This window comes from Ptychodera flava, chromosome 14 (assembly GCF_041260155.1).
Source record: "Ptychodera flava strain L36383 chromosome 14, AS_Pfla_20210202, whole genome shotgun sequence".
Taxonomy (NCBI): domain Eukaryota; kingdom Metazoa; phylum Hemichordata; class Enteropneusta; family Ptychoderidae; genus Ptychodera; species Ptychodera flava.
This window is the reverse complement of record NC_091941.1, coordinates 17134667-17149878: the sequence shown is the minus strand read 5'-3', so window position 1 is coordinate 17149878 and position 15212 is coordinate 17134667. Positions and strand designations below refer to the sequence as shown.

General features: G+C 37.8%; 1 protein-coding gene across 1 annotated transcript; it reads right to left on the bottom strand.

Annotated features, from left to right (window-relative positions):
- Positions 1-8978: 8978 nt before the first annotated feature.
- On the bottom strand, positions 8979-14628 carry LOC139150671 (neuroglobin-1-like). Its single transcript, XM_070723100.1, has 3 exons — positions 13874-14628; positions 12764-12992; positions 8979-11140 (listed from the first exon to the last, which is right to left on the bottom strand). Exons 1-3 carry the CDS (start codon positions 14014-14016, stop codon positions 10976-10978), a joined length of 537 nt encoding a protein of 178 aa, XP_070579201.1. The 5' UTR covers positions 14017-14628; the 3' UTR covers positions 8979-10975.
- Between the last annotated feature and the right edge of the window lie 584 nt (positions 14629-15212).

Sequence of the window (15212 nt, the reverse complement as noted above, 5' to 3'; positions counted from 1 at the left end):
GTTTGACGTGCAATGCCAGAAGTCAACGAAAACAGCTTGAAGTATTCCCGTCTTCGATAAAAAAATGTGACTCAGTGTCGAATATGTATCGTGTTTGCTTAGTGCATGTATCCATTTAGCAGCTTGATTTACAGGAAACGGACCATTATAGCTCAGTGATATAAGAGTAAAGTTCATTTTGAATCGATACAAGTGTTTGTGGCGATCGTTTGGTACCACGCACATGGTTAACCATTACCACTAGAAGAATATTGTTGAGATACGTTTGGTTATTGCGTCAGAGATGTGTTTAGTTATAGTTTGCGGGTGATTAGACTGTTTACGGACAACATTGTTCGGTCGTTTGGTTCAAGATGCGGATAGAACTTACCGTCATTCAGATTATAGCAGTTATAGGGCATTTCACTTTACCTCCTCCTTTCCGTGTCTGGTATAAAAATATTGTATGCGAAGGACACATGCACAGAACGCATGATCTATTTATCTTATACAAACAAGAGGGTCTCTTAAAAGTGATGCTTTCTCATCAGATTACACCTCACCATAAACCCTAACGTTTTTTCTCTTGGGTCTATAACCAGACTAATTGCAGTCAGCGGGAGTCGAGTAGAGTGTTGATGCAGTGACTAAAATTACACCAGAACAGTGCTTAGCTTTGCTTTCATCAGTTTGACATCTTATACATTGTAAGTGAAGTTCATGTGTTACAATAAGGGTTCCCTAAGGCTTGTGAAATCTTTTTAAAGTTTTACTCACATTTATCCACGTTGGTAGTTCCAGTATCTCTTGTTCAGTGTTGTTTGAGTTAAAATAGATAACTGTGATGTATGCTGGTGGTCCCTAGTTTCTGAATTTATCTTCTTACACTGATTGTCCAGCTGTAATCAATCTTGACTGTATATATATATATATATATATATATATATATATATATATATATATATATATATATATATATATATATATATATATATAAACAGATTACTTCAAGTACTTGAAGTAATCTGTTTATTTATTTATTAATAACGCTCTGCTTTTTGCATTGAGCACTGTAATTTCCCTCGAGGACATCTGTATACTTCGATATATATATATATATATATATATATATATATATATATATATATATATATATATATATATATATATATATATATATTGCAACACCGAAAGACATTATATATAACATCAGACTAAGAATGATTAGTTGACTGTATTGTTTTCAAATCCCCGAACAGTCGCCTGGTAAATAACTGATGAACACCTGGGAGATTTTGATGATGTAATTTCTTTGCTGTATATTAATTGTTATAAACTAATCCTGCTGATATCATATCTTCATCATAGAGAACCCATACTGATATATTGCTTGCACTTGCATGACGTATTTTACATCATTGCTGTATTTATTGCCATCCGAGTGAATTTAAACTGTTTAACTATAGGTAAGCGGACGAGTAGGAGGCGGTTTACGGAATTTAACGGTACAGTTTGCCAGTAAAACTCCGAGGCCCGCAGGGCCGAGGAGTTTTATGGCAAACTGTACCGTTAAATTCCGTAAACCGCCGACTACGAGTTCGCTTACCGTGTTATACCACGAATTTGTCGAGTTTTAGAGCCTTGTTTGCACGCCGAAAGTTTTTATTTGTAATTTTAGTGCAGTGTACGTTGAAACTTTGGCAGGAAAACATTGACGCGTTTTGACACCTTGTTGAACGAAAGTATTAAAAAAAAACAACCCATGATTGGATAAAACAAAGTTGACATGTGTTGCTATTGTAGTGCGATGACGTGTTTGAGCACCTGGTTTGATTTGAATTGTATGAATTTGCTTGATTGATTGGTTGGTTGGTTGGTTGGGTTGAATGAAGTGAAAAGGTGTTTGCAGATCGACGTCGGAGTCACGTTTTGCTCATTGGGTCGAAAACTTTGAGCAGCATACATGCAATTGCCGAGTCGCTCTACGTAGTTCGATATGGCGGATGAAGTACAAATGAAAGCTGTATCCGGTGCACTTCAACTACCAAAGCCAAAGATGGAAAAGAAAAGTTCCCCTGTAACGCCAGTGCTAACGGCCACAATCGGAAGACCAAGCTACACAGCCATGTCAGAGAAAGGCGCAACAGAAACTGCAAGTACAAAAAAAATTGTCTAGATCCACAACGACTGTGGTACTGCGCGTGTGTTTCCTATAGCTAAGGCGACTGAATCTCCACATTCAGTGTTTGACATTTGACTTTGAAGTCTTAAATTTCAGATTCGAATGATCATGATAACAATAACCCTAACACAGAAGTGATATTTGCAATCAATACGTTATTTCACGGTGACCTGTAATTGATTTTGAGATGTACAGTCACGCAAATTAATTCAGTCCGGTGATTCTTTTAAAGTGTCTTTACTCTGTACTTGATGGTGAAATAAATTCCTTCTGGTTAATGTCTCGCATTTGTTTTTTTTTACTCGTCGCCACGTGATTTTCGTGTCCATTTTACAAGTTCTTTTGTTTAAAAGAACTGTCCGATTTACTAGTAAATCGGACACTTTTAAAAAAAGAACTTGTAAATCGGACACTTTTTAAACAAATGAAAGCCAGGTGGTAATAATAAAAATTCGGTTGGGGAAATTAGAAAGCATGGTTAGAACAATTGGCACGAGGCGGAGAGTGGTATAACTAAAGGTAAGCGGACGAGTAGGAGGCGGTTTACGGAATTTAACGGTACAGTTTGCAAGTAAAACTCCGAGGCGCGCAGGGCCGAGGAGTTTTATGGCAAACTGTACCGTTAAATTCCGTAAACCGCCGACTACGAGTTCGCTTACCGTGTTATACCACGAATTTGCCGAGTTTTAGAGCTTTGTTTGCACGCCGAAAGTTTTTATTTGTAATTTTAGTGCAGTGCAAGTTGAAACTTTGGCAGGAAAACATCGACGCGTTTTGACACCTTGTTGAATGAAAGTATAAAAAAATAATCCATGGTTGGATAAAACAAAGTTGACATGTGTTGCTATTGTAGTGCGATGACGTGTTTGAGCACCTGGTTTGATTTGAATTGTATGAATTTTGTTTGATTGATTGGTTGGTTGAATGAAGTGAAAAGGTGTTTGCAGATCGACGTTAAAATCACGCTTTGCTCATTTGGGTCGAAAACTTTGAGCAGCATACACGCAATTGTCGAGTCGCTCTACGTATTTCGATATGGCGGATGAAATACAAATGAAAGCTGTATCCGGTTCACTTCAACTACCAAAGCCAAAGATGGAAAAGAAAAGTCCCCCTGTCACGCCAGTGCTAACGGCCACAATCGGAAGACCAAGCTACACAGCCACGTCAGAGAAAGGCGCAACAGAAACTGCAAGTACAAAAACAAACAAACAATTATTTATAGATCCACAATGACTGTGGTACTGCGTGTGTGTTTGCCTGTAGCTAGATTTAACTTTACCAAAGGCGACTGAAATCTCCACATTCAGTGTTTGACAACTGACTTTGAAGTCTTAAATTTCAGCTTCGAATGATCGTGATAACAATAACCTTAACACAGAAGTGATATTTGCAATCAATACCGTTATTTCACGGTGACCTGTAATTGATTTTGGAATGTACAGTCGTGCAAAATTAATTCAGTCCGATGATTCTTTTAAAGTGTCTTTACTCTGTACTTGATGGTGAAATACATTTCTTCTGGTTAATGTCTCGCATTTGTTTTTTTTACTCGTCGCCACGTGACTTTCTTTTGTTTAAAAAGTGTCCATTTTACAAGCCGGACAGTTTTTAATAAAAGAACTGTCCGATTTACTGGTAAATCGGACACTTTTAAACAAAAGAACTGTGAGTCCGATTTACTTGTAAATCGGACACTTTTAAACAAAAGAACTTGTAAATCGGACACTTTTTAAACAAAAGAAAGCCAGGTGGTAATAATAAAATATTCGGTTATGGAAATTAGACAGTATGGTCAGAACAATGGGCACGAGGCGGAGAGTGGTATAACCTCTTATATTGACATGAAAACACTGCAATCATCGAGAGACGAGATGTACTATTAACTTCAAAATTGGACAATATAGGCCTAGATATATAAATGTGAGATTAAGTGACCTTTTGCTCTTATTGGAACGTTTCATTCTATAAAAATACGAATACACAGTCACGAGTTACAAACTTAACACTCGTTTCCAGTCTAGCATTTTACGATGCATTGGAATTGTGATTATCTATAACGACCACGTGTAATAATGAAGTGGCTTTTCATCGTGATGTTCTGTGGTATCAGTGAAGATTATGTACAAAGTCTTCTGTCGTCAATACTTTATAAACCTTATAAGATGTGACACATTTGCATACTAAGGGAAATGAAAGATGCACAAACAATAAAGAGATCCAGACTTCATTTATGCAGACTGAGGCCGACAGAATAATTGATTCTTTTAGGCAAGTTGAGGAAAGTCAGGAAGAATATCTTAGCAAGTGACAAACAATGTAATCATATCATAGATAGGAAGACGAGTCAAGTCTGTATCCTCAGATGTTAATTAATTTTTGAATATTTTACATTTTAAATTGTGAATATAGCTATGGATATGAATAGAGGAAGGCATACACCATTGAAATCGATCGCTGTAAAGAACTAATAATACTCATCTCATTTCACTGTATTCTGAACCTCACGTTTATCAGATTACTTTACGATGGGATATCATTATGTAGATAGAGGCATATGTTTCTGTAAGCGTTGGCATAACAATGCATCGTTTGACATTAGAGGTTGATAGATATACAGCGTAATCAATTATTTCATCTGTCATGAAAACTTATACGTTGGCCTCCCAATGCGATATTTTCCCCTCTGTGCTTGTCTATTAGATCATGGCAAAACATTGTTTTCAAGCCGTAAATGACACGTGATCAAACAAATTCGATAAGTTATCAGCGTAAGTATCGCAGCGTAAGAAAGACAACAGACTCTCTATAATCGCTCAAACATTGTAAAAGTTTAGAAATGCTGGCTATTTTTTTTTATCATTATTGGAAAAGTTTCAGGAAACGAATAAGAGCAATTTACACTGTAGGTATGTGGTTTGTATTGATATGTCTGAGAGGCAGATCCAAGTTAGACGTGTCAATATTGCTATTTTGTGAACACCACAAAAATAAATTTGTGTGTCACAGATGAAAAATCTTGATATTGTTCCAATGAATCAATGGAATAAATAAATAAATAAATGAATGAATGAATAGATGAATGTCTACCTACCTATATACAAATTTATCTATCTAAAAATTTCCTTTACAACACACTTATATGTATGTATATATGTATGTGTGACTATACGTTTGTTTACATGTATGGGAGAACCTTTTCAAATGTGGAATAATATGAGAGAAAATATAGTGTAGAAGGCATAACTGAAAAAAAGTTGTGCATTAATGCTTTGCACAACTGGGTAAAGCTTAACATCATATTATTGATATATCTGTTTTTTCTCTGTTTGAAGAGCTAGGGTAATCGACACCCTTCGTACGGATCTATTTTATCTCCAAGGTAACAGAAGTGGGGATGATGAGGAATGGTGAGGATAAAGTGAATAAATTTTGTGCGACAACAAGAAGAAATCCGAGTCCTGAACTGAAAAACGTCACTCAGAAATAAGTTACATCCGAGGAAGTATTCATTTCGCTAAGGATAGAGTTAATTGGGAAATTCATGGTCATATGAAAATCTGCTTTTTTCGATAACGTCACCAATTTGATCTATATTCCTGATCCAATGTAATTGCAGATGCTTGAAGCCGTTCGAGTTTGAATTCATAGAAAAATATGTGAAATATATAATGACGTACCAAGCTGAGATGAGCATAGACATTCTAGAGGCAAAGGCGGATGAATACAATTACCGCCGAAAAATGGTGATCTTGAGGAGCCATTGTCCTGATCCAATCTACTTTCCCATCAGTTTTGATGAGCCGTCCTTTAGACGCTTTGACTTAATTTGATCGCCCGAAAAGTATGCCTTTTCAAAGAGTTTGTTGCCATGTGAACCGATGACAGATGGGGCGCTATTGAGAGGACTTCACATTCCAGACAGCTGACACACGCTTTCAGTCTTTTGTTCGAGTCGAAGCGGGAGGCGACTGCCGATGCCGTTTGTATTACGCTTCATCTCTTTATCTTCCATGCGCAAAAGCGGTCTGTCAGTGAAAGATGTCGCATCTTAACCCCTTCCATTGCGACGTGTCCTGATTTAACAGAAAACAGGAAACATTTTTTTCATGAAGTCTTTCCGTGATGGATGCAAAATACTATGAAGTATGAAATTATGAAGATTCAAGATAACTTTATTACAGTTCCGGGACATTCGGTGCCTATCTTACAACGTCAATTAAAATGACTTTTCAAAAGTAGATCTAAATTTTCAAATTTACAAACTCATTATACCGGTTTTCATGATTCGAAATTAATTTTACTCTCATTTATTCATAGGAACACCCATACGGACAACCAAAGCCACTCAGTACTTGTTTCATCTATCAGAGTGAAGCCTTCTATTTCTAGTGATGTGTTATAAAACGAATCGGAAATTAAGTAAGATAGTTAAAAGTTTTGCAAACTTACACACATTTAACTCAGGCTAATGACCTCTGTAAAAAAGGCAGTCAACGAAATATTCACATTTCATAAATTTGCAAGGCCATAGCGCCACTGAACTTCGGAAAGGCACGTATTATTTAGACGCTCCTATTCTGAAATCTATATACAATTTTTTGAAATTGAATTTAACTCTGAATAGACAAAAATGTAGCGTGCCAAACTGTGGAAATCAAGCAAAGGGATAACACACAGAGTGCACCGCAAAGCATGATAAAATTTACGCTACCCAGCCATAGGCTAATTATGCCTGTTCATCTTGGGTTAACGTCTTAAGATGGTAAGTATTGTCTGAAAATACAAGTCAGTAAGCTTAGTAGAATCAGCAAATTCTTAACAATCAGCGGTGCTTTCTTTCTGACGATTATATACAAGCCGGATTTGGTTCTTGTAATGCGGAGGGAAAACACAGAGTGCGTGAATAAGTCAGCAAGGACTGTAGTAAGCAATCTTATCTCTAGGAATATTAGAAAATGTCGAAGCTAAAGTTTTGATTGAGATTGACTGGGTTTTCGTATATGACGCCATCAGTCTAAACGCTGTATGCGTGTTCGTTTCCAATTGCAAGTCAACAGCGCTAGAGGTTCTCCCGCGACTAAAGTAAACGGACCACTGGATCCTGGACGTTTTAGTACCCTTCGTAATGGACGTTTTGTCCTAGCGATGCCCTAATAACCCCCTAAATCGGCCACATTTTTTATAATGCTCTGTAACTAAAAGGGGAACATATTCCTATTTCCGAGAAGCAAAATGGCAAGGACAGCGTTATAGAAATCCATTTGACAACTTATAGATAAAGGTCTCTGACATAGTAAACGAGGATCATATCTAATCAATAGACGGGGCTCAGATGCGATTGGGAGATGCTTGTTAAACATTTCAGCACATCACCAACGGATATGAAACCGAAGGGCAAAACTTAAACAAGATTACTGTGTCTTGGAACAGAGTCTAAACAAGAAACCAACTTAGTGTAAGTTCAACATAATCTAGTTTTATTTATGATGTATGGCGAATAGTAACTGTCAATGTATTTTGTCTTATTAAGAACTCACAGGTAACCGTGGGCGAGAAGTTAACGTAACAAAATCAATGAATATGGCTGCTTGCTAGGCCAATCCACACGTTGGATGGGCACAGCTCTGACTGTTAGAGATATTTAAATGGTACAGAGATACCATTCGCTTCTGGTGCTAACACTAAAATGACGTTAACATGTAAGTAAGAGTGACAGCTGACAGGATTTGCTGACTGGAGAACGACTTTGCATCCAGTCTTCCATTATTCTGCACAAGCTCCATTAGCAATAGCCTTTGACGAATTTAATATGTAAAATTCTGTCAGTAAAATACACCTTCTTGTCTTATTCTGCAAATCCTTTTTGAAATACACGGGTTTTGACCTGCCAACACTGACTGTGCGTGTAGAATGCTTTATGTCATCGGTGACGACTGACTTTTTGTCCAAACTAGAGTTCATTGATCAAAACTGGCGTTGCTTAGAGTACACAAGGCATCATGTATCCACGGCCCATGTCACGTATTTCGACATACTTCAGGGAAAAGAACAAGAATATGTATGTGCTCCTGTGAACAGATATCATGAAAGTTGGGTACAACGTTTTGGTTAATATGTTGTTCTTTATATACGGATCCCGAGTATTTGCTGTGGTATCTAATAAATGATATACCTTATTGCGTCGTGGAGAAAAAACTGTAAATCCCACGTGTTCCAATTTTAGAGAAATTGACAATCTATCGCAGCTTGCAAGCATTTTACTGATTGACGATGATGATGTCGATATCGACGTTGCATTGTGGACTTACCTGACATACAGCACCGTCGATCCGCCGCCTGAGGGCTTTGAGATTTCTTCTATCACGACACAACAACACAATGCGAAAACAGTTTTTTTTACGAGGAAGGTTCCCATCCTTTCGAGCGGTTCAGCCTGGATCAAAATGTATTTTTTGTAATTTCGCTTAAAATTCATGGATGTCGACGATGTCTGGTCGGAGCAAATAACCCGGGCAAGCTAGAGCCAAAGTACACGTAATCTTTCATGAGCCCGCGGCGTTGGTCTGTCTGTTTCATAGTAATTGATCCGATGCCATCGTGACGAGGAGGTCGCTATTTTACCACTTCTAGGCCATCCTTTCTTGGTTCTGCTCCAGATTCTTTAGCTGTCAGTCTGGGTGAAAGTTCAAACAAAAGCCGCTACACACTGTGGCAATCCATGAAGAAAATGCTTTCTTAACACATATTTCAATCATGATGACAACTGACATCTGATAGGTGTGCATATGAAATAAGAAGCCTATAACCACTCATGCTCGATTTTTCCCATTTGTAAGTTTATTGTGTAAACATTGAAATTCAAGAAGAAAAAAGTGGCACAATTCAATTTCAGATAATTGACAATAGTTAGATATATACATACTGCTGTCTTGTCACACTTATTTTACACACATTGTACATTTATCATAGTTTTCACATATTTACATCAGTTCTCTATACTTTTTCGAAAAGTAGGAATACTTTAAATTTCAAAACAGATGTTAATTTTTTATATGAGTTGCTATTTCCACGTATATTTTCATAGTTTCATTCCTGTCATATTACAGTGTAGTTCAAAACGACAAACTTTGTTAAAGCCGGCCCGTGAATTTAAAAAGCAAATTTAATTAGTTCTGCTCGTGAAAACATTCGGTACTGTACGCATGCGTTTAAGTGCTCGTGTCTGTTCTTTACCTAAAGATCAAAAATAGCTCTGATGCCAAATTTCACAGATATGTACAGAATATGATAAACAATTGTGCGTTAATCCATGTACATTCTCTCAGTCAACACAGTTTCCCGTTAAAGGTAAATAAGTCTTTGTCAGTCTAAAATACACTCAATTTTAGACAAATCCAACTTAGACGATGAGTTGTGTAGAAGACCTAATAGTGCGGAATGTTGATTTCTGAAACTAATCTAATTCCGTCTGCTGTTTCTTTCTAATTATTGTCGTCAAACCATTAATGATGGTTTAAAAATGGACACACAAAACTTTCAGTAAACCGGTAAGTTTGGCTGGAAATGAAAGACAAGAATCAGTGTACCGAAACAGATGCATTAAAATAATTATGTTTCAGCAGATACGTATGGATTACGTTTATTGTGTGCTTGATCAAATAACTTGAAGTAAAAAGGAATAACATATCTTTTTTTATGCAATCGGTGACAGCAAAGTTGCTTGAACAGTAACACGAAATCGACAACAGATGGTCATTTTACAAACACGATCTTAATGATCTAATTGTGCAGTACGCTTCCAGTAAATATATAGTCTCTTCGCAGCTGGTGACTTTCCAGATGAATATCGCGGAATGAGAAGCATAATTTCACAATTTTCCTGCTACGATGCCCCCGATAATCGATCATTGACGATAAGGAATCCGATTAGAATGTGAGTTCGTGGCTGCTTCAAGGGCACCAAACTGCATTCATTGTAGAGGGTATTAAATACGTGACGATCCTCGCGCGACGCTATTTAAGGTCATTTTGACAGTGCAGAGAGACTAATAGGGCTTTAGAATTCTGTACCCCGAAAACATGGACAGAAACAACCGTTCGTGCAAAAACAAACGTCCAACGACTTGAAGCATAATTGCTTTTTGTCATTGCAGAAGGTGAATCTAGGTCGATCAGAGAAATTTTGATACAGTTAAGTAAATATTAGTTGCTGAAAAGTATTTTTCAAGTTGTATATTTATTACTTATTGTCAGTGCTGATATGATCATACCAGAAAAGCCAAACGCATATGCTGTCACAATATTTTAAAATGTAATGTTATTGCATTACGTTTTTACTTGCTATTTTAATGTTCCTATGCTCTGGAAAGCGCATTCTCTCATGATGTTTTTGTTTTGTATTTTAGGTCATTTTCATGTAAAATTGAGTGTGCCTGGTGTCGTGCATTTAAATATTGACTGACAGGCTGGTTTTGATCGTCCGCGAGTGGATAAAGAAAACAGAACAGGAAATTCAATGCGCAGTTTTCCATGTTTTTCTTAAAAGTCTCTGCTCTAGTATATATGATATAACTAGAATGTTGGTCAAATTAACTAAGAACAGCAAAATCATTTATTGATTAACTTTTAGGACGAAGGCAGGGAAAAACTGTATTATCGACAGACAAAACAAATGTGAAATTATTCTCGAAATCAAAGCCGCCAGTAAATATTCTTAAGTACCGTCAGGTTACTGAAGGTACCACGCTGTTCATCGGCCAGTTGTAATTGGACGCCGCCCTGATATTCGCGTCCGTCTGTTTGTTGGTGCATTCACGTCGTCTTTGCTTGAACCACCTGCTTCAGTTTCATCCTGTATCCCGTCCTCATAAGGTAACCTATGTACTTAAACAACTGCGTCCATGCCTCTTCTACGTTTGGCGTCCAGTGCGTATGCAGGGCTGGCTTGATCGCATAGACAAACTGTTTCCCGAATAGCTGGAGAAAAATACCGACAACGTGATGTAGTGGTAATCATTCATAGAATATATATATATATATATATATATATATATATATATATATATATATATATATATATATATATATATATATATATATATATATAATATATACATACATAGATATATACATACATAAATACACACACACCTACATATATATATAATTGTATATATATATATATTATTATATATATATATATATATATATATATATATATATATATATATATATATATATATATATATATATATATATATATATATATATATGGCTTGATCGCATAGACAAACTGTTTCCCGAATAGCTGGAGAAAAATACCGACAACGTGATGTAGTGGTAATCATTGATGATTGCAAGATACAGGAAACTTAAGGTACAGATGTAATTACTTCAAGAATTGCAAGAACTGCAATTATTCCTATATGTCCTACTTTGTTTAACCGAAGGCGTGATATTTACATGCAGGCGTACACAAATAAAGCGCATTTCACATGCGTGATCGTAGATTACGCACGACTGCGTCATCGAAAAGAAATGTCTCTCAAGGATTAGCTTCGCCGAGAGTCCGCATGTCTATGGCAATCCATAATGTCTGACAATAGGTACCCAATCGCTTTCCCTTGTGTCATTTTCAAGGATTAAATGAGAAGATCCGGGTTTTTAATCTTACAAGTTTGATGAATATGACAGCGTGCTTAATCCAGACTCTCGGTTGTCGCTATTAGTATTTGATTTTGACAGACTGTTTTCGAATCCAGAAAATATGTTTTTCATTAAAATATGTAAGAAACAAATTACCTACAAGCTAGGTAAGATTGACATGCATCCACACAAATAAAGCTGGAAAGTGAAGAGGTAATAATAATTCATATTTATTGACGAATCATGCAATAAGAGTCCGGAAGGACCACCTGACGAGCAATCTCGTTCAAGAATTTCAGAGCTTGATCGCCCGTCGGCGTAAACACGTATAACTTGATTACACACGGTGCAAACATAACCGGACCAAAATTATTCATTATTGGGGCACTGTCGTCCGAAATACTATTGTAGCGAGAAATTACTGAAGTTTTATCGTCAGACGCTCTTAGTTTTCCTCCAGCTCTTTTAATCGATACGGAAGCGGGCAAGATGAGATTTCAACGAAGACGCACACTTTAAAGGCACATTAAATTGAGCTGACGTTTTAAAATAGGCTTAACTCACGGGAGCAGGGAAAACGTTATACAAGAAAATAAATCGGGCCCTCGTTACATATTGAGTGCATGTGTTCACCATTGAATCAGACGACGAAAATAGTCCATATTCGTCCTGTTCAAGAGACCACAAGCTGGTCTAGTCTAAAATGATAGCTATGCTTCACGATTTTGTTTGCAAATACTCTTTCTTTTAACGCGTGGATTTATATTTTTGCATGTGGAAATTTGTAGATTTTATAAGGTTTGCCTTTTCACCGCTTTTCTGATGGCAGAATCTTGTCGTTGCCAGGCTATTGAAAACTTGAGTGCAAATCTGGTTTTCACAAATTTTACCGGCATGAATTCCACACTTCAATGTCAGAATAGATGTAAATTTGTATCACTAGTTAAAACTTACATCGATGAAAGGCACGTGGACATCATATCCCACGTGCCTCTTGCCGAGATCTAGTATCATCTGGTCCATCTTCTCCTCTCCGGCATCCATGCAAGCGACGATCTTCTCCACCAAGCCCATCACCCTGATGCCGTGCTCCTGTAGTTTCTCGTTGTATCTCAGCTCTTCGGTCTTCATGTTGCTGCTCCCGAAGAAAAACTCCTTGATTTCCGGATTGTGTTCGAATAGCCTGGAATTGGTATCGTCGAGAATCAATCAGTAGGCTCCGCTTTTATAGAGAGCAATATCTGAGATACACCGCCGCGTTCATTATCTGGCTATGAGCATCACACAAGTCTCAGGCCCGGGGTGTATATGTTTAAGAAAATTGCCGCCCCCAGTGACTTACTGCTCATTTTGTTGTCGAAAACTCTCATGAAACTTCAATTTTGAAACAAGGGGAATGGTCTTTATCATCTCGACAATCCAAAAAATTGATAGCCATTGAAAAGAACGATAATTTCAGCGGCTATTTTGAATTTCATTTTGTTGGTTATCTTTCTCTGGTGCAGACTCTAGCAAGGCGATAGATTTGATACAGAAATGAGCGAAAATGTTCAATTTCATTCTAGTGTAGAAAACAACTCTTCAAGAGCCTCATCATCGAGTCGAGTATTATGCTGACATCGTTGTCTGATTAAGACCTAAGAGTATTACAGAGAAAATCTCAGTGGTAGCAGAACGCGCCATGTAAGATGAAAATGCGAAGCGGAATCCGGCGTTCTGGTGTGGAACAATTTCACACCACGAGAGATCTACTTTATACTGTATGTAATAAAATGTAAGATGGCATATTCAATCGCAACAAACGACCCAGGATTCAGAAGTTGAGGAAATAGGTTTGCACATTGCTATCCCCTTAATATTGTCGTTTTTTTGGAGTCCATTGCCCTGGTTGATGTACTGAAATGTAAAGCAAAGATAACCGAATCTGAGAGTTTAACATGACAAGTAGTATTGACTTACTCTGACAAATAAAATTGTGAGCAATTTGACCCTTTTCGTTTTTCATCCGGACAGCGTAGGACAAACCCTGTAGAATACCTAGAAGGGCGTCAATGGATCACTTACCCCATAAACATTAACATGCCTATCCTTTCAAGGTCAGCGTGTAAATTTTTCCAAGTCTGTATCAGCGTTTCCTTTTGCTGGTTGGTTAGCTCGGGTTTCTCTTCCAACACTTGACTTTGTACGTTGGAACTTCCGCAGCCCATCTTTGAAGCGTGGACTACGTTGGCATGTACACCGGCGAAAAAGTTTGGCCCGTTTAGGCGTCGATTTCCACCGGTCGGAGACGGTAAGGGACGCTCGGTATCGCGTCGGCTGTACGATTATGTTTTGTGCAATCGCCGTGCTCTTAGGCTGATGAGGCTTGGAGGTCCTCTCCTCGCGGATTTGCGTTACTTTGGAGACGGGTTGCCCTTGGAGATTATCCACGAGATAATCCCTTCATTAAAAGCAACGTTGAATGCGTGAATGTTCTTCCTTCCTAGTGAACTTAAAAATGATACTGCTCCCAGCTGCGTTGTCGTCGCCTCTCCTTTTCTACCAATCAGCGACGGTCTCTTTAACTCACATAGATGTGCTCTCTCCCAACACATTGCTCCAAAGTCGATGAAGTACCGACGTGTTACCTGAGTGTCGAAGGAGTAGCACTCGCTAGAAGTCGCTCAATCTCTCAAATGGGTAGCAGGTGCAGGTGTACAACCGAGTCTTGTTTATCGAACACGACATATCGTTGTAGGTACTAGAAATATGAATCCGAGCTCAATATTTGCGAACAAGTGAATTTTGATACTTCTTTAAAAGGGCATATATCATTTGGCAATGACGGGCTCTTTTCTCCCTTGATGTTGAGTATTTTCCGACTGATTAATGCCACCGTGGTAAACCTAATTTCCTGCCTAACCTGATCCTATGCCTATTTGCTGCCCGAGATTATACCCATGCAATATCCTTCCGACGATGCTTTGCAAGACAGTGAGGGAAAGACGCGGTCGGCGACGTCGTTTTGACATTCATCAACGTTTTTACTACCCAGCTTCAGTGCAACTCTATTGTTATCGAGAGTAATTTACAAGTCATTGGGAAATAAAGGATGAATTGTGTTTGACATGTGTTGTTTCACCAAATATCAAGCATTTGATGCACGTCAATGCGTGACGGAGGGAAAAAGGTAACATTTCTTGGAATCGTTTCTCGATCTATCACTTGCCTGTTGCAATTTTTTCAGTTAACAAACGAATTGACAGCAAACAGTTGTATGCAACTGTGCAGTTAAAATTGCCCGGTCGAGTATACGAAAAGCATGAGATTTGCTCAGTTGTTTTGTAAATCTGGTTTAGAAAAATAGTTCCTACCATTTCATACTCAAAGCAGCACTGATTTTAATGCTCGTTTTAACAATTGC

What these genes read in the sequence shown, in the direction of transcription:
- LOC139150671 (XM_070723100.1), bottom strand. Translation starts at nt 14,016, where the DNA reads ATGGGCTGCGGAAGTTCCAACGTACAAAGTCAAGTGTTGGAAGAGAAA. An exon ending in GGCATGTTAATGTTTATGGG is followed by an intron (nt 12,993 to 13,873) that starts GTAAGTGATCCA and finishes TACCAATTCCAG; the next exon opens with GCTATTCGAACACAATCCGG. An exon ending in TCCACGTGCCTTTCATCGAT is followed by an intron (nt 11,141 to 12,763) that starts GTAAGTTTTAAC and finishes ATTTTTCTCCAG; the next exon opens with CTATTCGGGAAACAGTTTGT.